This window comes from Seriola lalandi, unplaced genomic scaffold (assembly GCF_002814215.2).
Source record: "Seriola lalandi dorsalis isolate HSWRI2012SDOR001 ecotype SW California unplaced genomic scaffold, Sedor1 jcf7180002054237, whole genome shotgun sequence".
Taxonomy (NCBI): domain Eukaryota; kingdom Metazoa; phylum Chordata; class Actinopteri; order Carangiformes; family Carangidae; genus Seriola; species Seriola lalandi.
In genome coordinates, this window is record NW_019524790.1 from 405,978 (window position 1) to 431,738 (window position 25,761).

A 25,761-nucleotide genomic window follows, 5' to 3' on the forward strand; every position below is an offset into this window, starting at 1 on the left:
GCACTTGGTATCTTGTTGCGTTCACACCGACAGCAAAAAAAACCTTGTATGCTGTGAATTATGATGAGAATTGAAACTTTTTAGCGGAGAGAAGTGAAAAAACAGGTGGACACTCGGATCAGACATGGTTCATAAATATGCAGTTCTGACAGGCGTGGGCCAGAGTGAAAGCATAAGGGGTGTGGGATTCTGAGGATATGCGGGGTCGAGGGTCATTAAGTTGCGAAGCAGGTCTTTAGAGGTTAAAAATCAAATGGTGCCACTCCTTGATGTTTTATTCCTCCTCTTTCACGCCACTTTCACTTCAGTGTTTTTACAGGCAAATGTTTGCACATACAAATGCCTGGGTTTCCACATCTGGATCTGAGACATATAAAATGTTAAGAAAAGACACATGCTTTTACTTTGCATTTGTGCTCTGCTTTACAGTCCTGACACCCGGTACTTTCACGCCATTCACTTAGCAGACACTTTACTACTCTGGGCATTTCTGTCACGCTTGATGCAGAGAAACTGAATCACAATCAAATTTGTATAACAGCATGAGTCCAAATTCATTAACAATTTAAAAAAAAAAAAAATCACTGCTATTCAAACTATGTAGCATGGCAGGCGACATTGAAGTTAGTTGTTAATGTTCTATTAAATGACTGGTTGGGTGTAGACAACGATGCATAACGGTAACGGCATTTATTATAATTAATTCAAAGATTGCTTTGAACACTCTTTAGTGAGGGGTGTGCAAATATGTTGGACTAAGTTGTTCTTGCCTTTTAAATACAATGAACTTAGTTGAAATTTTACATTGAAACAAGTTGAAAAATGTTTGGTTAAGTTTCATGTATTTGTTTAAAATGTCAAATGATTTGTTAATGAATTAGCTACCAAATGATGAGACACTGTTTCTCACAGTACCAAGTCTAAGCAATCTAAATTTGATACATAATTGGACCTATATTACAGAAAAAAAGCCTCTTCCTCGTGTAAACACAGTACTCTAGTATCCAGTCCCTCCAGCACTGGCCATTTTGGCTGTTCAGGGTTTAGTGTGAACCATGTTGTGCTTTCTTGATCAATCTTGTTGCTGGAAAGTGATAAGAAAACTTTCAATACCATGTGTAGAATCATCAGAGGATGAAAGTGGTTGTCTGCGCCCTCACCACGTCAACTGTGTGGTAAGCAATGACGAGAGCTGCAGTGCCAGAGAACTGGCCGGACCAAAGTGAAGAGGTAAACAGGGGAAAGGAAAAATGGGGATGGAAAAAGATTTCAGACAAATGAGAACACATGCTGTAATCATGAGGTTTACTTCGCTGTATGCTTCCTGCCATTGTTTAAAATAAATACTTCAACTCTTTCTTCGGTCGTCGGCATACTCATTAAAATATTCACGTGTGACAGAATGAGTTCAGTTTAAAGTGTTTGTCAGCTCTTTCATTGTCATTTTCAGTGGCGAGACATGAGCCGTGCTCGGTTTTCCTGAAGTACAAACCGTAGGACACTCAGACATAAATGCTCACATATAGGGCAGGCCGTCTGTCTGGCTGACAGCAGCAAAGCCTATCGTTCAACCACAGCAAAGACGGGGCGAGCTGTTTACCATCCCAGACGAAAAAATCTGCCGGGGCCTCTGTTCTCCTTCACTTCACTGATGAAGTGGTAATTATAGGAGAGGCCTTGCACCTCCGGAGGGCAGAGCATCTTTACGCCCAAGGCACTCTGTTGTTTTGCCTCTCTCAGACACATTTTGGTCACAGTACTGACCAGAGGCATCATGGCTGAGAGTTGCACAAAGTGGAGAATTATGAGCAACATATGCAGAAATGGCCGCTGCTGCTTCTGGTCAGATAGGAGCAGGGGAAATTGCTTTGCTTTGTGACTATCGTGTTTGGACCAATGTGATATGATTCACACACGGCATTAGAATACAGTTTTAATGGAAGTCTTTATTTATTTATTCATTTATTTTTTTTACAATCTTTGGGCTTATAGAATCTTTTTAAGCAACGAACAAACAAAAACATATTTCCTCCCTCCCTGCTGTAAATCAGCTTAATAACTATTCCAGTTCTGCTGTCTGCATGGCTGCTGTTGTGGCATATCCACATCAGCGTTAAGCGCAATCCAGCTGTGTCAGTGGTTGGTCGTCCATGGTGGGAACTGAGAGGGTCTGTGCATCAGCATCCCTTGGTCGCTGACACAGCGTTTGCACACATCATTTCCTCGCAACAATCCCCAGCTCTGTCTACCAGCATCAGCGGAGTCATGATGGAAATACGTTCCTCGCAAAACACTGGGTTAACTGCGCGCTTGTGTTTTGCATCTGTGCAAAGATATTTGAACCATCTGTTTCCACAACACAGACAGAGAGGAGATTTTCTTTGGGATTGAAGTCGACGTCAGTTGGCAACACTGAGGGCGGATGCACAATCCAACTTTGAGTATAGGTTACATCCCTAATGCTGATTTGAGCTCCGTTCTCACCATGCGCTGCAGTCGTAAATGCCATCTACAGAAAATTACATTATCTCCAGCAGGTCCATGTGAAAGTCTTGGCTTTGCCTTTTAACATTTTTAAAAGTTGCCGGAAGTAACTGTTAAAATGAGATGGGGTTTGACTTGCTGTAACACCGTCACTTTAATATGAACATTGCAATATATTGCTGACATTTATGGGTGCAGTGTGAATAGAGGAGCGAAAGGGAATCACCCACAACTTATGACTCAGTGAGCGGCCAGCTCTTCCAGTGGCACTAATCAGCACTAATGAAGACTGACAGTGGAGCCTCGCGCCATAAAACCTGAAATGAACCCCTCTAATTAATTTGCTAATTGGAAATCTGGACTGAGACAAGGCTGGTGTTATTATACTGAGCAGTCTCATTGTCTTTTCATTTTGAAAAGACGGTGGATTAAAAAAAAAAAAAAAGAAAAAGACTGGTGATTATCTGAAGTGCAATACATTTGGGCTCTGCATTTCTTTAACTCTGAGTTTTGTCTTATGTTACCACACTGTTGTACGCGCTTACTTAATTTCTCTCTGCTATAATGTTTCAAACTGACCCACCCAACATTAAGAATACAGCACTGCAGCAGGAAATAGTTCCACGCCACATGAAGGCACTATTGGACATATTACAGCCAGATGTCTGACACCGTGGCATTCGTCCCCCGCCCCCCTGTAGCCCTCTTGAACACATGAATGTAACAAAAATGTTGTTGATGTCTTGTGTGATTTACAATGCTGTGGATTTACTGCAATAAAGCAAGAGCAATTGTATTAGGCTTTGTATTGTGTGCAGCCCCCTTTTTTACATCCTCATCTCATCAAGGACAGAGTGACTTTTTCCTTTGTAACCAAAATGCACTTTGATTTTTTTTTTTTTTTTTTTTTTTTTATTCATTTAAGCTCAACACAAACAGATGGTAATGTAATACCCCGCGCTGTAGCTGCAATCCAGAAACTCACCTGCCACTAATAAATTTGGCTGATTTTCTTGTGGTGAAGGTGTGACAGAGGGAAGGGCTGCATGAGGCCTTGACAGGAGGTGTGGAGTCTTTGCACTTTGTCTTTTGTTGCATTTCTGGCCTTTTCCTGGATTTACGATCTGCTTCTCACAGCCTCTGGCTCTCGAATGCCTCACCACTCCCATGTGTCATGTGACACCGCTGCCCTGTAGCGAGCAAAAACCATCATGTCTGAGAAGCCTGTTGCAGGGGTTTATTTGACACCAGCAGCTCTTGAAAATGATTAATGTTGTGTCACTTTTTCAGGGTTATAGCAGCAGTTATTTCTGCATTTCAAGAGTTTCTGATTTGAGAGTAAAAGTCAAAAGAAAAGTTCAATTTTCCCATGAGGATGATCAAGACAGCACTTCATATGTTCCCATATGAGGCCCCTCCTGATGTCATTTCCATATGAATTATTGGCTCGGATATCCCAGCTGCTATCTGTCCATTTCTGTATATTCACTTGTAAATGACTCATTCAGAAGTCTATATGTCTATATGGAGAGATCCAGATGCAGACAGGTTTATATTATGCTGATGATCATGATCAATTCAAAGATTAGGAGGATAATAAATAGGTTGAAAGAAATATATGCTTGAGATTGAATTGCATTAAGATCATTCTGACTGAAAGATTTTGTGCTGAAATGAGTTAGGGCAAATTAAATATTCGAAGTGGTTTCATAACAATATGAAAACAGTAATTATATCTTCATCTCAACACCTCTGGCACGATATCAGGTGGAAACTGATTTAATGAGGTGATGAATGCTGCTTCACAGATTTGAGGTCATATTGTCTGCAGCCATATGCTCCTCAGTAATAGTCGTTTTCTTCCCTTCTACTAAAGGTGGCTGTATTGATATCTTTTTCTAAAATCCTCTGGACGTATTTAACAAAATATACTTGACTGCTTTACACGTGTTTCTGTGAGTTCCACAGGAAAACATGTGCCTTAACCTGTCAGAGAAAGCAGACAGTGAGTTTCTCACATTATAAATCTTGATCCAGCCTTCTTCCTTAAGAATTTAGATTCAAAACTTGCCTTAGGTAATATAGACTATATTTCTTTCATCCTTTCCCTTCAAATGAATTTCAGTTCTGTACATTTTAACACATCACCTGTTTTTCTTTTAGCACGACACAACTATCCTGACGATGCCAAAGGCATTCTTTGAACAACAGACAGGACCATGAATGGGTCTAATCTCAGCTGGCTCACCAACGACTTCTCTTACATTCTTTTGCAGTGAGTTAGAGGATGTTTGAAACACTAATCCCTGGGTTTTCTTTACCAAAAAAAAAAATCATATCACATATTGTGCATGACTGTTTGACACACTTGAGAAGTGTCTGACTATCCTACCCAGTATCACATAGACCAGAATCAAAGCCATGCCACAGGCTTACTTTCATCCATGTTCCCCAGCTGTAAGCTAATGTAACTTAGAACAACAAAAGAGGAGCGATGCTTGTCATGTTAGCCTGCAGATCTGGACCGTCTTTCTCGTCCCCCTTGTTGTCTCATCTGCTACTTTGCACATCTGTGGACATGTAGCGCCGAGATCCTGGCACAGCCTTGCCTCTGCTGCCTAAGCTGCCAGTATTGATCTGGCTGTCTGCTGAGATTGTTAGCTTTCTCTTCAGGAGTGCTGAGAAACTGGCCGCATGCCTCCACTGTTCTCACCACACATCTTCTCAGGGCCTCATTTCCATCTCCTCTAATCAGAACTAAACATATTGAGAGCATAAGTTGGTTTATCTGCGCTCTGTCATTGGACTGTGAATAGTTAGTGTGTGCTCCAGTAAATTAGCATACACATATTCCTCCCTGACGAGCACCAATCCGTGGTGGAGTGTGTGTGCGTGTGCGTTTGTGTGCGTGTGTGTGTGTGTGTGCGTATAGACATAGGGAGAGAGAGGCTGGGAAAGGGAGATAGCGCCTGCTGTTTGTTCAATTTGCTTGACTTCAGATCAGATGGTGACTGAACTGTGACACAGGCAAACACAGGAAAATGAACAGAATCCGTACCTTGAAGTCATTGCTAAACTGTTGTATGCAAAATATCTTGTCGGCATGTTTCTAAACAAAACCAGGAGGAGAGCTGTGGTGCAATTGTGTATTAGTTTTTATAATCTGAACAGTAGTTTCAGGCTCCTGCATTACAGAGTGACTGTAAGTGGAAAGACTCCTGTATATGAACTGAAGAAGAAACCTGTAGGTATTTGTCAGCTCTATATTTTTAGAGACAGAAGTATGGCTGTATGGATGTCGGTGTCAGTCTGTCCACCATTTTTGATCCAGGATGAAATATCGCAGCAGTTACTGGAGTAGACTGCCATGAAATTTGGTAAAGACATTCATGGTTTCCAAATGATATATTGTCATGACGATGTAGAACCCGTGACTTTTCCTCTAGCACCACTATGAGGCTGACATCTGTGGTTCAGCGTGAAATACCTCAATACTCGTTGGATGTATTGCCAAGAAATTTAGTACAGACATTCATGTTCCTCCACTTACTCTCGTCATGATCTCTTAACTTTTTTATCTAGCACTATCATCAGCTCGAACACTATCACAGGTCCAGTTGTTGCCAAGTCCCCAAATACAAGTACTTGTTTGGTGCTAATTAGCAAATGCTAACTTGCTAACATTTGAAGCTAATATTGTGACAATATAAACATTATATTTGCCAAACATCAACACATTGCCAAGTGTGTGAGCATGTTAGCATGGTGATGTTTAGATGGGTTAAAGATGGCACATGTGAGATTAAAGCTACATATTGTATCAGTCACTATAAAGTTTCATCTATTGTACATTTAACTTACAGTTGAGCATGCATGATTTAAAGCCAACTTCACTGTATAGACATTGATTCTCTATCATTCGTAATATCTTGAACTGCTTTTTCTTGATCTATCAAAGTGTTTTTATTGATGTCTTTAGATTTAAATGTTTTTAGTGTTTCTGTTGTTTAGGTTTTTCTGTAGATAAATTGCACAATTTTTAAATGTTATATTTGGCATATTCATATATTGTAAATATACATAGAGAGGCTTCTACTCTCTCTTGAAATATATATATATATATATATAGAGAGAGAGAGAGAGAGTACAGTTGAAGAAAATGTGCTTAAAATGTATGTATAGGTATATTCTTCAAGAGCAGCTTGACTGTGTTTTTCATGTGGAGGTGAGGAGAAAGCCATAGTGTGGTAAAGTAAAATTGCTTGTCTCGGTGGAGCTCAGCAAACAAAGAAAGACAAAAAAAAATGAAAGAAACATTGCCAAACCAAGGTGTATTTTACGTTTGCTCATTTGTTTTGACCATAACACAGCTTGAGAGAAGGAGGAGATTAATAGGTGCTCTCAGGGTGAACTGAGAGCCGGGTGTCATCACATCAAAGACGGTGAAGGTTATGCATCACTGCAGGATCTTTTCCCCTATCTGGATCTCTAATTAAAAAGTTGCAGGATTCCCCTTGTGCTCACTGTGATGCCACAAGCAGCCCGGAGACATTTACCAGACACTGAGGACACAGGTGAACTGGGGATGATAAGCGACTATCAACTCTTTGTATATTTACATAACAAATACATGTTCAGCAGAATTTGCATATTAACCAGGACGGTTAAATTTTTCCATACATAAAGAAGACTCGGAGTCACTTGGTTATGGTGACATTTTCTGGTTGAAAACACTCACCACCACCACCGAGGAATATGTCTCATTTAACAACTGAGGAGAAATTTTCCCTGTGCCTGGAAAGGCTGACTCTGTCAGCTCCAGAAATTGTTGCTGGGAGGGATGACAGATTAGAAGCTTGGTTTCTGGTCTCTGGGCCTGGGAAAGAATTGTTCACATTAAGATATTGATGGAATTTTTGAAGATTATACAAAAAAACATATGTGAATTCAGTTCGAGGGCTCTTTCCTTTCCCTTTGAATTTGTGTGTGTGTGTGTGTGTGTTTGTGTTTAGAGCACATGTGCCTGGTTACCCGAATCAAAGAGCAGGGAAAGGTACCATCACTGCAGTTTGTCATTAATGCGCCACAGCTTTGAAATGAGGTCTGAATTATCTGCTCCACTGCCCCCTGAACTCGTTTGCCATCCAGTTTCTCTCATAAGTGACTTCTTTTTTTTTTAATCTCTTGTTCTGTCTGTAACTGAGGTAGTGAAGACAATGGAGTATGTTGTCAGAAAAGGCTACAGAATAAAAGAAATTGGACAAGAGAAAGCATCAGAAAACAAGTACCAACTGTCATTACTCAGCCAAATCGCCCCCGCATGCAAAGAAATCTCATGGTATTTGAGGGGGATTGCAGGTTACAGTACTTGCAAGAAGCAGCTTTTTACAGTGAGAAGTCATAGAAGGTCACTAGTCTGTCGGCTGGGGCGGCGTGGATGCTGACAAGCTGCTTATGAGTCATGGCCATGAGCTGCAAATGCCAGAACGGAGTGATACATAACAGGCATTCAGAAGCTGTTCACCTTGGGTAGAGCACTTTAAGTCCTTGAAAGACCTCATTTTTCTCACCTAAGAGAAGTCTCTCGCTCTCTCGCTCGCTCTCTCTCCGTTCCCGTTCGTTCAGTCTGTCTGTCTGTCTCTGGCCAGAAAAAGCATTCCAGTGCCATAGAGATGGACATCTGGGCTTTTGGCAGCTCGGAGGATGCTTGCCTCAGCTCCACCGGGATGTCAGAATAAGGTCAGACTCCTCGCAGGCTTTGAATCTGTTTGACATCAGTGTTGTTAAACAAAGCTGAGAAGCAAAACTTTCAAGTAAGAATAATAACGCATGTTGCATAATGTAAAGGTGTGGGAACAAGATATCTGAGCAAAGTGTTTCATAAAAGCCCCCTTCCTTCAATTTAACATGCTCACAGGGATAAAGCTGCCCTGACAGCAGCTGCGACAGTTACACTGTGAGCTACTAACTCACTGTGAGACTGCTTGGCACTGAGCGATCACACAGAAATTCAGTCAAGTGACCATGCAATATTTAGCACCCTTCCAGCCAATCAGGACTGTTTGTCCTGGAACTGTCTCTCTGTTTTTCTTTTTGTGGTCGGTTTCTGATGCCCTCCAAGCAAATCTTTCCTTCCCTGACATTTGCACTTTTATTTAACCACAATCAACCAATCATGCATTCAGAGATTGAGAGATGAGACACATTCCAGCTTTGAGGACTGACGCACATGTATTTGCTGTGGGTTTCGTAACCAAAGAAACTGTGTTTGGGAAGAGATACAACACATACAAGTGCAGGAACTGACGAGAGCAAAATCCTGAGTGCATCCATTCACTCACAGTCTGGCCGGTCTGCTCAGACTGGTTATCTGTTTGTCACTGCACTGATGTTTCCTCCAGCTGGAGCAGTGGAAGTGTGACTGTTAATGACATCAGTTGATTTGGTGGAAAATATCTGCAAAATAAGTTGATGTTAACATTCACTAAAATGAGCTTTTCACTGCAGTTCACCCATGAGAACTAATATAGTCCTAATTATGGAAGGAATCTTAAATAGCTGCTGAAGACATAATAGCAGTGTGTTTAAACTGGGGCTTGGACATAATCAAAACTCTCCCTCTCTCGCCCTTTCTTCCACTTATGCTTTCAGTAATGCATACACTTTTCCAGTATATAAGCCATACTTTTTTATTATAGCATACGAATAAGTCAGTCTTTATGTTTTAACTGGTTAATAAATAGTATATTAATCCTTGGTGGATCAAGTTAGAGGTAATTATAATGCAGACATGCAGGCGTAAATAGGTCTTTTTATTGCGAGGGTCTGAGTTCGTCTTGGCAGTGTGACCTAAAATATACAGTCGGGTCTCAGACTTTTAGACCCCACTATATACCGTGTATAATTATGTATATCATGGTATATACATTTTCCCTCTGAAGTGATTTATAATACAGCACAGAACTCAGGGATAGTAATTATTTCATGCTTGAAATTAATTATCAAAAAGCTATTAATATACTTTACAGTGATTGTGAGGGCAGATTTTCATACATGATGAAAGTTAGGAGCAGTCTGCGGAGCGCATGCCAAGTGTGTGTGTGTGTGTGTGTGATGGGGGTGTCATTTGCTCCACTTTCTCACGAAAGCTGCAGCACCACTTACTGATTTTGTTTTTTTTATTCAGTGAATCCAGTGTTTTTTTTTTTCCTTTTAAGGACTAGTTTGACATTTTGGGAAATACACTTTATAGCCAACAGACTGTTAGCTTAGCTTAGCATAAAGACTTGAAGCAGGGGGAAACAGCTAGCCTGGGTCAAACCATGGAGTAGCAAAATCTGCTCTCAACAAAATCTGCTCCCGGCAACTCCAAAGTTCATAAATGTGCACATGATGGCTCATTTGTTGTGTGTGTGTGTGTGTGTGTGTGTGTGTGTGTGTGTGTGTGTATGTGTGTGTGTATTACCAAAGAGTAAAAAAGACAAGTTGTGGTTTTACAAGAGGATGTGTATGTGACTGTTTCTTGGCCAGTAGCAGTAACTTCCTTGTCATCACTGTGCTCCCTATGTTTGTGGTGAGGCTCGAAGAACTCACTTCTAAATTAGTGAGCAGTGGCAGATTTTGTTCGTCTTTGTGCTAAGCTAAACTAACTGCTGACCCCAGCTACCTACATATTTACGATACACATACATGTGAGTGGTATCAACAATTTTCATGTATTTGTCATATTTCCTGAAATGTCAAATTATTCCTTTAAATGTGTCTCAACAATTTTGTAGGACACCATGTCTTCGCATAGATGCAGACAGACAATCTCCTTATTCAGGCAGCATGTTATTCATCTCTAGACATGAATCTCAAAGGCTTTGTGGTTAAATGTGGCTGTTGCTGGGTTTTTTTTTTTTTTTCTTTTTTTTGAAAAGGGTTGTTTAAGAAGTTATAGACAAAAAAATTCTACTCCACTTTGACTTTGTCCTTTTCTCTCCAGCAGTGTGTGCTCACTGCATATGTATGTATTATCTCAAGGCCTGATTAAGACTCTATTAGTCATGCAGAAAACAAAGAAAGTGTAATCAAAATGGAAATGAGTGTAATGGTGCTGTGGAAACAGACGAAGCAGACGGACTAGCTTCTGCTGAAAAATACTTTTTTTAAAGACTTTTTTTTTTTTTTTTTGCACTTTTTGTCTCCTTTTGTCTGTAGTTAATAATGTTGAAGACAATTGAATCCAGGTCTAAAATGATGAAGATACTACTAAGATGGCGTTAAAGGGTTTGATATTCTCAGGAGCAGGAACTCCATTTAAATGAAGAATGAAGGCTACAAATGTAAGAAGTGAGATTTCGTTGGCTTTGCCTCACAATTAGCATTCTTGTTGGCTGGTCATATTTTCTCACTGTCATCAGACAAAAAGTAAACAGATGTTAGGGGAGAACAATTTCCAAGAAACCAATTTAATCACTGAACTTGCTCGAGGTCATGTTACAGAAATATGCCGCCTCTCTGATCAGGCTGTGTGAAGGAACTTGTCCTACAGCAAACAATCAGTCAGTCCTGTTAACAAGCCCCGGAGTCAGACTCCCCACACTCATCATTTTAAACCCATCCATCACTAATACGAGCTGCCACGGCCGGAGCGCTGCTGCCAATACATGACAAGATAACAATGAAACAACAGCTAGCCTCTCCAGGTTCCTCATTCATTCATCTATTAAGAGCTCCCAGCGTTTGTCAAACTAAACAACCTCGACTACAAGGGCAATAAGTTAGACATCAGGTTTATTGTCATGTCAGGTTGTACAGCGGCTAAAGTGCTGATGGGTCCAGTGTTGCAAACACCCACTCAGGTCAAATCTAGTTAGTTTGAGTCAGCCTCATAATTCATGACTACAGTATGAAAACAGAACAAACAGACTGCGCGGAGCATGAAGAAAGGCCTATGGCCAAGAAAGGAGGCCATACTCTCATGTTTGAGGAGGGCTTGGGGAGCCAGGACTTATAGTCTGGGGCCCAGGAGGAATGACTGGAGAGGGGACAGGCCCTCTCCTTTGTATCTTTTGGTAAGCAGTCAGTTATCTGCACATGTGCCCCATTAATTAGCCAACATGGGAGCTGGGGCTAGGGGCTGTGTTGGGGCTAAAAGGGGGTAGTGAGGCAACACTGAGGTCCCGACTTTCTATCCTGATGCCCCAGGGGCAGCTGGGTACACCACCTGTTAATGAGCTCTGAAGTGGTCACTAATTGGACCTCTGACTGTGGACCACCCAGGGAATCAGACAGAGGGAGAGTCCACATGAAGACATAAAGGCCACATACAGTTTACCGGGCTCGCAGACAAAACAGATAATATGTGCATTATCTGTTTACTATAATATTATATATATATATATATATATATATATAAAATAGTCTATACCAGGAATTGTGTCCTAATAGTAATATTTATTCTAATAAATCTAATCTAATCTAATTTGATATTTTGATTAGGACTATTTATCAAGTGTCTGAAACCTAACTGTTTGTTTTTTTTACCCTGTGTAAAAATGATGTTCTGGAGATGCATGGTTTTTACAGGACAATGACATAGTGGATCTGTAGTTATGATTATTTAGTTTTATTCATTTCCAAAGTCAAAAAATAACTTTCATGCTTCAGTAATATATTTTTGGTGTTTTGATGAGACAACTGTTTAAAATCAGTGTCAAACTGTCGTCTAAACATATTGGACATACACCTCTTGTAAGGGGTTCAGTTTGTAAATGGTTGTTCATGGTAGTACGTTCTTGCAAAAAACAGGACTCCTATTTTTGGACACATTTGTGTTTTGATACTTGCTCCAGCCTATAATTGCTGTCAGTGGCAAACTGCTATATTGTCAGAAGCAGATGTTGCATTGGTGTTTTTAATTTGTTTGTTTACAACAGTTTGAAAGCACCACATACTGTACATCCTGCTGGTGTCACGCTGCAAGTGTCAGACCGAGCATCAGACTCTGATTGATGTGTGTGTGTTTCTTCATGTCCGGCACGTTTTCATTTCATGTGTTATGTGTATCATCATTGCACCTCCTTCATGTGCATGTGCCTGAGTAACCGACATGATTATTTCAGTGTGACACAGAGGCCCTGCTCTCCTGTAGCGCTGTCAGTCAGATGCTGCTGTTTGGGTAAACAGACAGGCAGAGTGCCAGATAATAGCTTTGGCCCAGCATGAGACCCTTTAACTGTTACATTAATTGCAGCACTACAGGAGCAGCAGTGGGGACATAAGCACTATATATATTTTGTGTTTACTGTTATTAATCTGTCCAAAACTGTTATAAAGTGGGGTATTTGGGTCATCACTGTGTTTGCAAAGTCTGCTTTGATTTATGCTGTCAATTCTCTAATGGTAGGCGGGGCAGATGAAATGATGGGTCGCCCTCTTCTTCGCACTCCAGTGATCTAAAGTACTCTCCAATGAACAATTCTGTCTGCCCGTCTGCTATTTATCAGAAGTGATGCCAGATCTCATTGAGGAAACAGATACTTCCGACAGACTGCCACTCAGTTAGCTAAAGGGGTTGGATGCACTTTGATTAAGATTCCTCTTACCTCCCCACCCCAACCACCCTGCCCACATTAACCCCCTGTCAGTGGCCCACAAAGAGAAAGGGCACGGCTGAGTCTGATTTATTTCACACAGAGCCATCATAAGGGCACAGTTGGCCTCCCATCTCCCCCATAAGCCACATACACCCCGGCCCTATTGGCCTCTCTTTTTCTCGCCTCTCCCCCACTGTCCCGCCCTCACGCCGCCTGTCACACGCACTCAACCTGTCACACTGAAGAAGACACAGGCACAAAGACGAACCTGAATCAAAAGGAGCTGATTAGCAATTAATGGTGCATCATTGTATTTGCATCAGGACTGTGTGCACGTTGTGTGTGCGCATGGAGAGTGGCGTTGTCAATCATGCGGTGTGTGCCCTGGCCCTCCCCTCCTCTGTCCTGCCCATGTGCTCCCTTAGGGGTGCAGCCACTTATGGCTATTGACACCCTCGCACTTAGACTCAAGCTGAACACAGGACAACAGGACAACCTCCTGCTGAGCACAGAGAAAGAGGCTGAAGACTGGAGACCGCACCAGCACATCATTTTTAATGGATCTATACCCAACGACTGATTGACGCGTGTCTGAAATTATCATTCATTTTGGTCCAGACACTCAGACTGAATTTATACACAACTATTGAGATTGTGGATGTTTGGTTGTTTACTGCAATGTGGGTGTTTGAATTCTGCAGCCAGAGAAAGAGTTTACGGGGATGGAACCTGGCACTTCTCAATGTGTTTGCTCTCTGCCTGTTCCAAGGATGCAGAGGGCTAGAAGTTTGGACTGTGGGAGGGGAAAGTGGGCAGAATACTTCTGGGTTCTCAGTCCCTGTGGTGTTATTGTTGACAGACATTGGAGTCGCTCAGCAAGGGGTCAGCGAAGAGGCAACGGCTGCTCCCACCACTGAACATGAGGATGACAACTCTTTGGGCTACACAGGTACCGCTGCTGCTTTCCCATGACACTTAACACTTCCCCCTCCACTCACAAGCGTGTTGCGTATTTTGTTGCTTCACTGGGATGTTTGACCTTCACAGTTCGAGAAGGCTGATTTCACATTCACCTGCTGAACATGTAAAGTTTCTCTCTGCTATCTTTAAATTTTTAAGGTGTGTACGTACAAGCATTTAATTTGTGACACCACAGCTAGTTTGGACGTTCATCATTGTCCAATATGTGGCTTTCACCAATGTGTTGTGGAAACTTGAAACCCCCTATGCATAAACTGAGAATGCACTTTTTAATGAGGAAGGAAACATATTGTATGTATACATTTATTCATAGTTCTGGACTTCTCAGTGAGGGAGAAGGAGTAGATGTACATGTATTATTCCAGTCAGAATATTTAAAGCATGAGTGGAGAGGATATTTAATGTGACATTTTTCCGTACATAGATACAGCATATAAATAATAAGTTGGTCCTAGATGAAGAAAGGACTGTGGGTTATTTAGTGCATGAGATTGAACTTCTTGCACTGAAACAGGATACAGTCGCACTTATTTTTTTTACTCTCAATGAAAATCTTCATTTAACATATAATCAGAAAGCATGTGTTGTCCATCACATGAGGTATACAAACCTGTTACTGAGAATAGCAATCAAAGTGATTGCAAAATGCACTCGGGGCCAGTTGTTTACATTTTTCAATCAGACATCACCCCGCATTTAAAAAGTCTTTGGACAGAATAAATAAGCTTCGGTGTCAGACACCAGTTTCCACATGTGTTTCCTTGGCAAATATATATTTCAACACCATCTCCATGTTGTGGCTGCTGCTTAGCGTTTGGAAGAGAATTGTGGGAAAGGAAGGCACAAAGAACCACTTGGAGTCCATCAGCTGATGTAGCCGATATCTACTCAGACCATAGAGTTCTGTAGGGAAATGAATGAACTGGAAATGTTGGGACTGATGAGCACACACAAATAAATCAAATCTGGAGATCATTAGTGATGACGCATGTGTTTTGGTTGGGTTTTTGTGTGTGTGTGTGTGTGTGTGTGTGTGTGTGGGGGGGTTCTTCCCTCAGAGGGAGGGGGGAAAAGTTTTCTCAGTGTGTTGTCGCAGCGAGGAGACCTACCTCTCTAGGTGATTTACTGGACCTCACACAGCTTCAGGAAAGTGCAGAGAAAGGAAGTCCAAATTAACTGCCAAAACTGTGGTGATTTTCACCACCGTGTGCTATGGCTTGGCAGCTCTAGAGTTTATTTTGCTTAAAACTCAAGACAATAGCAGACAAACCCATACAATTATCATCAGTATCACACTGTGTCTTTTATCAATAATGTCAAAACATTTCAAAAGTTTGAGCCCAAGCAACTATTAGTACTTGAATCTTTAAATGTAATCTCTAAGTCAGCACATCTTCCCAGTTCCCAGTCTATAACAAACTTCACATGCACTGAATGAGGGTTTAAAAGAGGAAAATCATGTCATATGTGCCTCACTGCATTTGGGTCCATCTTTAGAGTGATAAATCTGTCCGGTGGACAGTGCCAGGAGTTCATCTTTAATCTGGCCATTTAATCCCATCTGTGCATGAAAATGAAGGAAAGCGATCTGGCCCAGTCAGTGAATTGGAAATGAGACTAATGTGCCCTAATACCTCAGTCTGCCGCCGATAGAATAAAGTGGGCGGCTGCCAAAGACTCCATTTTCAGGGAGCGTGACTCGCTGACCGGTACGTGAGGATAATCTTGACAGCTGCCAGTTTTAGCTAAGGTGAAAATGGAGTGTACCCTGATGCGCTACAGTGAAGAAGCTTTCAAGTGCCTGGTTGTGTTTAAAGTGTGAGTCTTTGCCATGTGATCTCAGTGACCTTCATGGAGAAGGAGATTCATTGATTTATGAGTAAGTTCCCCTGTTTATCTGATCACACTCTACAAATGACATTGAGGAAGAAGAGCTATGTGTATCTGTTTTATAGCATCTGAAATACAGGATAGAGATGTGTCAGGTTGAGGAAAGAAGTTTGGACTAATGTAACCATTACTGTGACCTGATGTGCTTGAATATAAAACTAAAACCAGCTGGTACAGTACTAGGCAATGACATTGTAATGTCTTATAGTCTCCTGGGACTAATACAGTCTACTGTGAATTTTATAAGGAACCACATGCTGTCCTGAAGTTTGCAATACATTAAAAAAAAGTGTTTTTTATTGGTCCCCCCAGACTCTGACTCTCGGCCAGCTCTAAATTGTTTCCTGATATCAAAGAGCTTTGCCTAGAACTTCATTCATAATAAATGAGGCTGACCTGTGTGAAGGCAGTGGATTAGAGAGGCCTGCTAAAACTCCTGCACTTACACTTTGCTAGCCGCTGCTTGGCAGGCAAACGCACAGAGGAGACAGGTCTTTGGTTCTTCTGCCTCGACATTAAAGCTGAGCGTGACTTCAGAGAGCACATCAGTGCTCATATCCTCGCTCTCCACTGACAGCTACCATTGCGTTTCTCACAGATCACAAAGGACGGCAACTTCAGAGAGCTGCTCTGTTTGCGAGGTTATGGAAATAGAGATAAGGAGAAAGTGAGGGAACTGAAGGTTGCTACACTGTCACTGCTGATTGGCTACAGAATAAAGGGGTCCAGACTGCTGTGATACCACATTTTATCTTCCCTCAAAGCTGGTCGTCCTTGAAAGTCTAGAACAAACCATTCACTGTACCGACGGATGTACAGACAAGTCATGTGAGAGCAAGTCTAACTGAGAGCTGAGGAGTCAGGCAGGTTAATACTGCTGAGCAAATCACTGATTTAATAGATAGCATAGAAAATACCTATTGTCACACACAGTGCAATGCAGGCACTTACTCTACATTTCTATGCTGGAAATATAAATGCTGCACAGCCTGTGATAAAAATGAAGACAGTATTTATATAACTTGGATAACCTGTTCGCACCTGCACCTTCAGGCCAACTAATGCTATTAACTGAAGTCTCTCCTGTTCAATGTCTGTGTGCATGTGTGTGTGTATATATATATATATATATATATACACACACACACACATATACATACAGTCAAGCCCGAAATTATTCATACCCCTGGCAAATTTTGACTTAAAGTTAATTTTTTTAAGTTTACTTTTGACCGGAAATGACACAGGCTTCTCCCAGAAAATAATAAGACGATGTACAAGAGGCATCATTGTGTAAAAAAATATATCTCAGCTTTTATTTACATTTGAACACAAAGTGGCATGACCAAAATTATTCATACCCTTCTCAATAATCAATAGAAAAGCCTTTATTGGCTATTACAGCAATCAAATGCTTCCTATAATTGCTGACCAGCTTTTATCATGTCTCCACTGGTATTTTTGCCCATTCATCTTTAGCGATGAGCTCCAACTCTATCAGGTTGGAGGGTCTCCTTGCCATCACCCTAATCTTTAGCTCCCTCCACAGATTCTCAATTGGATTCAAGTCAGGATTCTGGCTGGGCCACTGCAAAACGTTAATGTTTTTGCCCGCTAACCATTTCTTCACCACTTTTGCTGTGTGTTTTGGGTTGTTGTCGTGCTGAAATGTCCACTGGTGCCCAAGGCCAAGTTTCTCTGCAGACTGCCTGATGTTGTTGTTGAAAATCTTGATGTATTGCTCTTTTTTCATGGTGCCGTTTACTGTGATTAGGTTCCCTGGTGCATTGGCTGAAAAACACCCCCAAAGCATTAGGTTCCCATCACCATGTTTGATAGACGGGATGGTGTTCTTAGGGTTGAAGGCTTCACCTTTTCTAAGCCAAATGAAGGATACATTATTGTGGCCAAACAATTCAATTTTTGTTTCATCTGACCATAAAACAGAAGACCAGAAGTCTTCTTCTTTGTCCAGATGATCATTTGCAAAGGCCAAGCGGGCTTTTGTATGCCTTACCTGGAGAAGTGGCATCCTCCTTGGTCTGCGTCCATGGAACCACCACCAGCAGAGCCCAGATTCACCAGGATGGCCTTGGTGGTGATCCTTGGATTCTTCTTCACCTCTCTCACTATCCTCCTGGCCAGCCCAGGTGTCACTTTTGGCTTCTGACCACATCCTCTGAGATTTTCCACAGTGCGAAACGTCTTGTATTTTTTAATAATACTTTGCACTGTAGCCACTGGAACTTGAAAACATTTATATATGGCCTTATAGCCCTTTCCTGACTTGTGAGCAGCCACAATGCGCAGCCGCAGGTCCTCAGTGAACTCCTTTGTCTTAGCCATGACTGTCCACAAACCAACTGCAGAGAGCTGCTGTTTTTCACCCGTTAAGTTGATTAAAACAGCTGTTCCAAATGAATCAGGGTAATTAAGATGCTTTAGAACAGCTTGGACTATTTGGAATGGTATAGAACTTTGGATTTTCCCATAGACTGTGACAGTTTGAGAAGGGTATGAATAATTTTGGACATTCCACTTTTTGTTCAAATGTAAATAAAAGCTGAGAAATATTTTTTTCCACAATGATTCCTCTTGTACATCGTCTTATTATCTTCTGGGAGAAGCCTTTGTCATTTCGGTCAAAAGAAACCTTGCTGGTTGAATAAAAGTAACTTTAAGTCAAAATTTGCCAGGGGTATGAATAATTTCGGGCTCGACTGTGTATATATATATATATATATATATATATATATATATACACACAGAGAAGACCATGAACACTCATTCGTAAATTCTACTTGAGTGAGAAAGTGCTGGTTGATATGTCGCAGGATAGAAATATAGTCAACGCTGTTTCTCAGTCAGATTTGATGTTGTCCAAGACACAGACATCGCTGACTCCAAAATACTGTATATTTCATACAGCTGTGATTGAATGTAGGTTTATTCACTGAGAAAATTGTACCAGATTGGTGTAAGTACCATGGTTTTTAATATTTAGACTACGAGATGGATTAGACCACTATAACAGTTAGTATGCATTTTTAGCTATGTCCCCTATTCTCCCTACTTCTATTAAAGCTGGGGCTCTGTCTCTGTCCCCTTCCTGTGAACAAAGTTAAAAAAAATTTTTTGTATGTTTCTGAAATATCCCAGATTTAAGCATACTGACATTTCTCTCTAAAAGATTATAAACAAGACTCAGCTGAGCTTGACCCCTAGCTGCTACAGTAAGAACACAGTCTGCCATCACTGAATTATGAACACAAAGTGTTGTGTGACACAGTTCTGTCAGCTGACACTTTGTGACATGACACATTTTCACTGAAGGCTACATCAGCCTTAAGCCTTATTTATACTTCAGTAAGAATGTGCCATCCAATATGCCACTAAATTCAATATACAAAGCCAGTAGTGAGTGTTAGTAATGGGCGATGGGAACCTATTGGTTTTTGTAATGTGACAGCTGTGACTGAATGTGGCAGTTACACATGAAAGTAAAACATGTGGGGCGACCTGACACCCAAGTGGTGAGGGCGCATACATGTCTGTAAAAGCCCTGAGCTGCGAGTCCCAGCTCAATCCTCTACTCTCTTTCTCCACACTTCCTGTCCGTCTTCACTGTCCCTATCAAATGGAACATTCAACAGCATTAGTAAAAACTTAGAAACGTGTTTCTTCCAGCTTCTTTTGTCCTCCAATATCAAATAACTTGAGCGATAGTCCCAATGCAAAATGTACATACTAAGCAAATACAGGAGCGTATCCAGTTATTCTTTCAGTCGTGTATACTTAAGTGAACAACTGTTGTGTGACGGCAAACAGAAATTTGGCAAACCTGTTGATGTCTGCAAACTGTTAAAATCTCTCCGCACGTGTGTCACTGAAGCATTTTCACCGTTATTCTGTTTTGGTGGCAAGTGGAGCTATTTTTCTCTTTTGGTAAAAAAACACCTTTCCCATACCATTCCCACATGACTGCACTGAAACGCCAGATATCCAAGTTCTCAGTCAAACGCAATGTGCATTTGTGGATCAGAGTCTCAGAACTCCGCACAAAAATGTAATCCGATCCAAACAGGTCAGACAATGCTTGCACACACATTTAATAATGTAAATAACTCCAAATATGTATATATATATTTATAGGGTTATATAACTTCACAAATATTTAACATTTATATCTTCAGCAAGCTTTTTTCAAAAACACATTTTATTAGATCTATGAACTTGAAGTTGGAAACATACAGTACTTGCATGTGAAATTTCTTCAAGTTGGGATGTATTCATTTGTTAAATTTGTTCAAATTGGTAGGATATACACACAGATTGCACATTTTGCTTGTAGTTCATGAAACGCACGTCTGTCACCAACACTGAGACTAAGTTCTTTCCATATTTATTTCCCCTCTAATTGTCTTCATACATTGATGTGACTGACTCTTTACTTTAAATGCATTTTGTTTCCTTGTGTTACTTAGGTTAAAAATAAACTGCCATATTGCCATCATTTATAAGAGGAATGCGATGTTATGAGAGCTTTGCACAGTTACTGGCTTTACAAAAATCACCAGTTTGTTCACAGGCACAAACAAGGTGAGCAAGAATCAGAAATCAGCTCTTTCTGCCTTTTCTTGAGCAAGACATGTTCACCGCTACAATTTGTTGCTCACATTCATAACCACAGGGAAGGTAAATTGAATCCTATTTTATGCTGCAATGAGAAGTAATACCTTTATTTAACTTCAGTATATGAACAGGCCGTGAGTGTAGCTTTAGAACGGAGCTGCTGCTTTACACAGTGTCTTTATGTTCTTGGACCTCAGTGGGTGGAGACAGGCTGCCTGTTTTCTCCTTACTGAGGTGGAGCTGATGTGGTCTGTGTCCAAATACATGGCACTAACAGCTTTTCCATGAGAGAGACGGAGAGCTCTGTTCTCTATTCGTCCTGCGCTCTCATTACTGGGCTGTTGCGCTGGCCTTGAGTTCCCATCCTGAAAACCAATTTCCTTGACAGTGTCACCCCCCACATATATTACCCAGGAGTCACCGCTGCATCAGTGTGTCACGTCTCCACGACCCTCACTTATGTTCATCAGTCTTAGTGCCCAGGTAATCATGAAACAGGAAAGAAAGAGAGTGCTCCATGTTCAAATAGCTGCACTCTCACATATTATCCCCAGTCTGCCAGCAGCAGCAGCAGTACTCGTTTCTTACTAGTCTAACAACAGAGAAAGATCCCTGGCCACGCCTGGAGGAGCAATTCACTCGAGATATAATTAGTTATAACTATGCACTAATGTCCTGCATGCATCTTCCCCACAGCCTCTGTGCTGCTGAGGCCAGTCAAGGTTTTTTTTTTTCTCCCTCATCCAATCTCTTTTCATCTCCCTGATCCACAAATGGGTCTATTAGCCATTCTTGTCAGGATGGCAAGTGGAGTAATGTGGTCAAGAGGCACTGAAGATTTGAGATGGGAGTTAGCACAAGCATGCAGGGGTCGAAAGCACAAAGACTATGAGGTGAGAATTAAATTAGAATATTCAGATTCACGTTTCTAGTGTCCTCGTGATAATTGGAAGGAGATTGGATAGGGTTTTGCTAAGTGCTAATAATCAGCTGCTCCTGCCCCGTCAAACACACTTTAATTTATCAAGGAAAGTATGAGTGTTTTCTTAGGATGTAAATGTGTCACATTCTTCACCATCTCAAAGTGGAGAGGAGAGAAAGCTTCAGCTCCTTAACAGGAGTTTGTGGTTCATGCAGCCTTTTTTTTTTTTTAAATAGCCTAATTTAAAATTTCACACACTTGCGGTGTTATCTGTGACCTCCCTGTTTTCCATCACTAACATACATTACAATGCAATTCGGACGAGTCCAAACTGGAGCAAGACCAGTCAGGCAGCTACCGTGTGTCGCACACATCTTTGCGGTTACATATAGACTTGGTGCATTCAAAAATAGATTCTGATGATCTGCTCGTATTTCAAACCACTTTTGTTGTACTCGTCATAAAATGTCTAGAGTAACAGAATTTATTCTTCCATGCTGCAACAATAGTGTCAATACCAAGCCTCCAGGTACCGACACTGCTGTCACACACATCCCTTTGAGGCAACGTTGGTCACGCTCAGTATCACATCACATGAATCAGACTGGCCTCAAAAGAGTTTTTTTTTTTTTTTGTCCCCATCCCATAATCTTTACAAAAGAGATGGGACACTGAAAACATTTTTCTCTGCATTATACACAGAAAATGAGTCTTTGCATGATCACAATTTGATACATTTGGTCCAATAAAATTATGAAAGTCTAATTATATCTAATTATACGGCATTCATGTGTGCGGGAAGCCAGGTGGTCAACAGGCTCAACCACAGGAAGTCTATAGTGCACATGTTCTCTGTGCCTGAAAATGTAGAAGCTTGCAAAACATTTACGGCACATACGCCCGACAAGCACCTTTTGTATATGAATGAATGGAAGGTGGTTTCCAGCTTTTCATAATACATCTTGACCAAGCAAGACAGCAAACCAGTGTGGACAATATTGTATTACCATAGCAGCATAATTTGCCAAGAGCAATAAAAAAAAGAATTCTCTTGAATAACACCAACTTAGACTACTATTATATAACGCTGGCTGTATAACAGCTGTAGCTGCACAGCTGCTTGGTTATGCTGAAGAGGCATGCGGCATGGTTCATAAAACCCAAACCACAACTTCATCAGCTAGAGAGTCATTCATTTTTACAATAAATAAGTCAGGAGTGTTGAAATGCATTTTTCTAATCACCAAGTGTGGAGTGCTCTAAACTCTCGGTCTGCTTGAGTTTTCAAACTGTCATTATAAACTCAGAGAGGTGTGTCATTTCACTTATAGCCTGTTGCCGATACAGTCCTGATGATTTATTTGTTCTTGCTTATTTTTTACACTACATTTAAACACATTTATGATATGATCGGCTAAGTTATAATCAACTTGTTAAAACTGAAACATACAATTTACTGTAGTTGCATCTTTGTTATTAGTTCTGACAAAACAGTGTACATAGTTTATGTGTTCTTTTCCAGAGGTGCCTTTGCTTTCAGATCAATTAGCCATTTTTATGAGCAAACACATAAGGAGAGCTTCGCCACCTCACCGACAGCCCTGTGTACTCCTCCCAGCAGAAATGACTGTAATAACTGTCAGCCATGAGTGACGGCTTGATGATCTGTAAAATCATTGCTGGTTTTATTAGCAGTGATATGACTCATGCATAGTCATGTTGACGTTCAGCCAGAGCAGAGCCAAGCCAATATTAGGCCTGTTTCTCAGCGACTCAGTGTGAGCCGTAGGGGGCTGTGGAGACTCTGCAGTGTGACTCGGTCTCAGCAGGGCTCAGCGTCTGTGTGAAAGAGAGGAGAATATCAGGAGATTGGGGTGGGGGGGTGGTGGGCTGTAAATCTGAGCAGCACCTGCTCCCAGGACTCTGGCGCGTGGTGTGAGGTCAGCAGCACCAGATATCCCATCGATCATATTTATTACATTCATCACAGCGCCGGTTTGTTTTGGCAGCTGATCGCAACAGGGAAAGAGAAAGAAAGAATAGGCTTTTCATTTGAGAGACGGGGGAATGCTTTTAGCATGAGCAGTGTCTTTGCATTTTTCTCTGCTCAGGGTCTTCAGAGAGAGATCAGTCACTGATGTTGGCTCTAAGGCCGCACTGAAACCACAACTACGGCAGAATGATATTCTAAGTACAGTTCTGGAAAGTTTCTGGATGTTATAACTTTGAGAAAAACAATATTAATGTCCCATCAATTCTCAGCTCTGTGGCGCTTTGGGTTTGCACTTGAGGTTTGTCTAGAATATTGAGAGAACAATTTGTGTTTTTACTTGTTTGATTGATTTCTCTATAATGATATGAAAAAAAAAATGTTGAAAGCCAAATGTTTTGAATTAGGAATGTTTATGTAGCCAAAAAAAAAAAAAAAACTGCAGAAAGAAGTTTGATCTGGGCATTGACTGACATTTTATCCATAGTAGCACTGTGGCTCAAGGGATAGCAATGTCAGTTTGTGTTGGTCAGTCGATACACTTTGGCCCAGACTGAAATATGACAATTCATGGCAGTTTCACAGCAATCCATTGCCATGATATTTTGTACACATAGTCGTGACCCCCAAAGGATAAATCCTAACGCCTTTGGTGATCATCTGCCTTTTCATCTACAATGATTTTGACCTTGCAGTTTGAAGTGAAACAACACAACAACTTTTTGATTGATTGTCAGGAATCTGGTGCAAACGCTCATCAGTCACATACTTTTTCTAATTTGTCTACTTTGGTTTATGGCCAAATCCTGCAAAATCTGATCCCCATCAGCCTCAGCTGTTTTATGTTTAGTGCTAATTAGCAAATATTAGCATGCTCACAGCTAGGATGGTGAACATGGAAAACATTATACCTGCTTAACATCAGCGTGTTAGTGTTCTCACTGTGAGCATTGTAGCATGTTAGCATGCTGACGTAACATTTAGCTCAAAGCAGCAAGAGAACGGCTTGACGGATGATCTGCCACAGTCTCAAAATTCAAAATGTGTTTTTGATGAAAAGGGAGTCGACTGAATGTGGACAAACTTTTCAACTGATCTGAACACACTCCCACAGTGTGAGAATATGTGTTCATCTACAATGATTCGCACCATTCTCTTGCCACATCTAAGAATCAGTCATATGGTTTTTTGCATTAGTGACAATGTCCTGAATGTGTAGTCGGCTCTCTTTAATTGAACACTAACTGAGTTGTTTCAGCTGTCACTGTCAGCGCTGTCACATCTGTACACCAAGAAAATATTTACTCACTGAACAAAAGGCCCTTTTCCAAGACGAACTCTTTAACAGCTGATGCTCAAATACAGGGAGATCCAAAAGATCACTCTCCCAGTCGCTTGAATGAGAAAGCGGTCTCAGACTATTTGTTGTATATACTGCAGTTGCAATGTATCACTTAGATATAATGAAGAGGTTTTTAAGCTCATCTCTCGGTCAGGATCTGCTGATTGGCTGAGGTCCAGCAGTGATAAGAACAAAGGAATCTCTCAGCTCTGTTACACTGAGCCCCACAGTCGCTCAGTAAAGCTCTCCTGTCTCTAAACCAATTGAGCCAATTAAGCATGAAAGAGAATGCTGCTTGATTTTGCCATTGTGCATTTGTATGAGGGAAGGGGTGAGGTGCAGCTGCATTCAATAAAAAGAAAAAGAGTAGTTCAAGGACAGAGATACTTGAATGTTCTCTAATTGTGCTCAGATATTGTCTTTCTGTGATGCCAATGTAATCATGCATGGGAATTCAATCTTAATGTTGAATACTTGCTACTTGCATAACAAACTTCACATCTCTCCATATGGAACATAATCTCACAGGAGCAGAAATTAAACAGGAGCAACTAGTGAACATCTCTCAGACAACAGGGCTTGCAGAGCGCCGGTGCACCAACTTAACTTTAACGTCGGCCGCCGCCGCCGCAAATGTTCCAACGACTGACTGTATTTTGATGTCGCTGCCAGGATGTTATGTGATAGCTGGGTTATTTTAATCAGCCTCCACAGGCCATGTCGAGGCTGACGCTAAACAGATGCTAATGTGAGGCCCATTAAAAGACACAGGGAGAGAGGGATTCAGTGTGCGCAGGCAAGCGGAAAAGCAACAGCCTGTTTATCGCCTCATCCTGCTTTGTGCTCCAAACCTCGTCGTGGCATCCTGTGAAGACACCACTCCCCCCCCCACCCCTCGACCTCTCTCTTTCTTTCTCCTCAGTGTCCCCCCCCACCC

At 41.3% G+C, this 25,761-nt stretch overlaps 1 protein-coding gene across 2 annotated transcripts in view; it reads left to right on the forward strand.

Annotated features, from left to right (window-relative positions):
- robo1 (roundabout, axon guidance receptor, homolog 1 (Drosophila)) overlaps positions 1-25,761 on the forward strand; it is a 223,179-nt gene that overhangs the window by 63,935 nt on the left and 133,483 nt on the right. For both annotated transcript variants that reach the window (XM_087173468.1, XM_087173469.1), the window contains exon 3: positions 13,927-14,016. In XM_087173468.1, the coding sequence (XP_087029594.1) occupies positions 13,927-14,016 (90 nt within the window). The remainder of the gene's footprint in view (positions 1-13,926; positions 14,017-25,761) is intronic.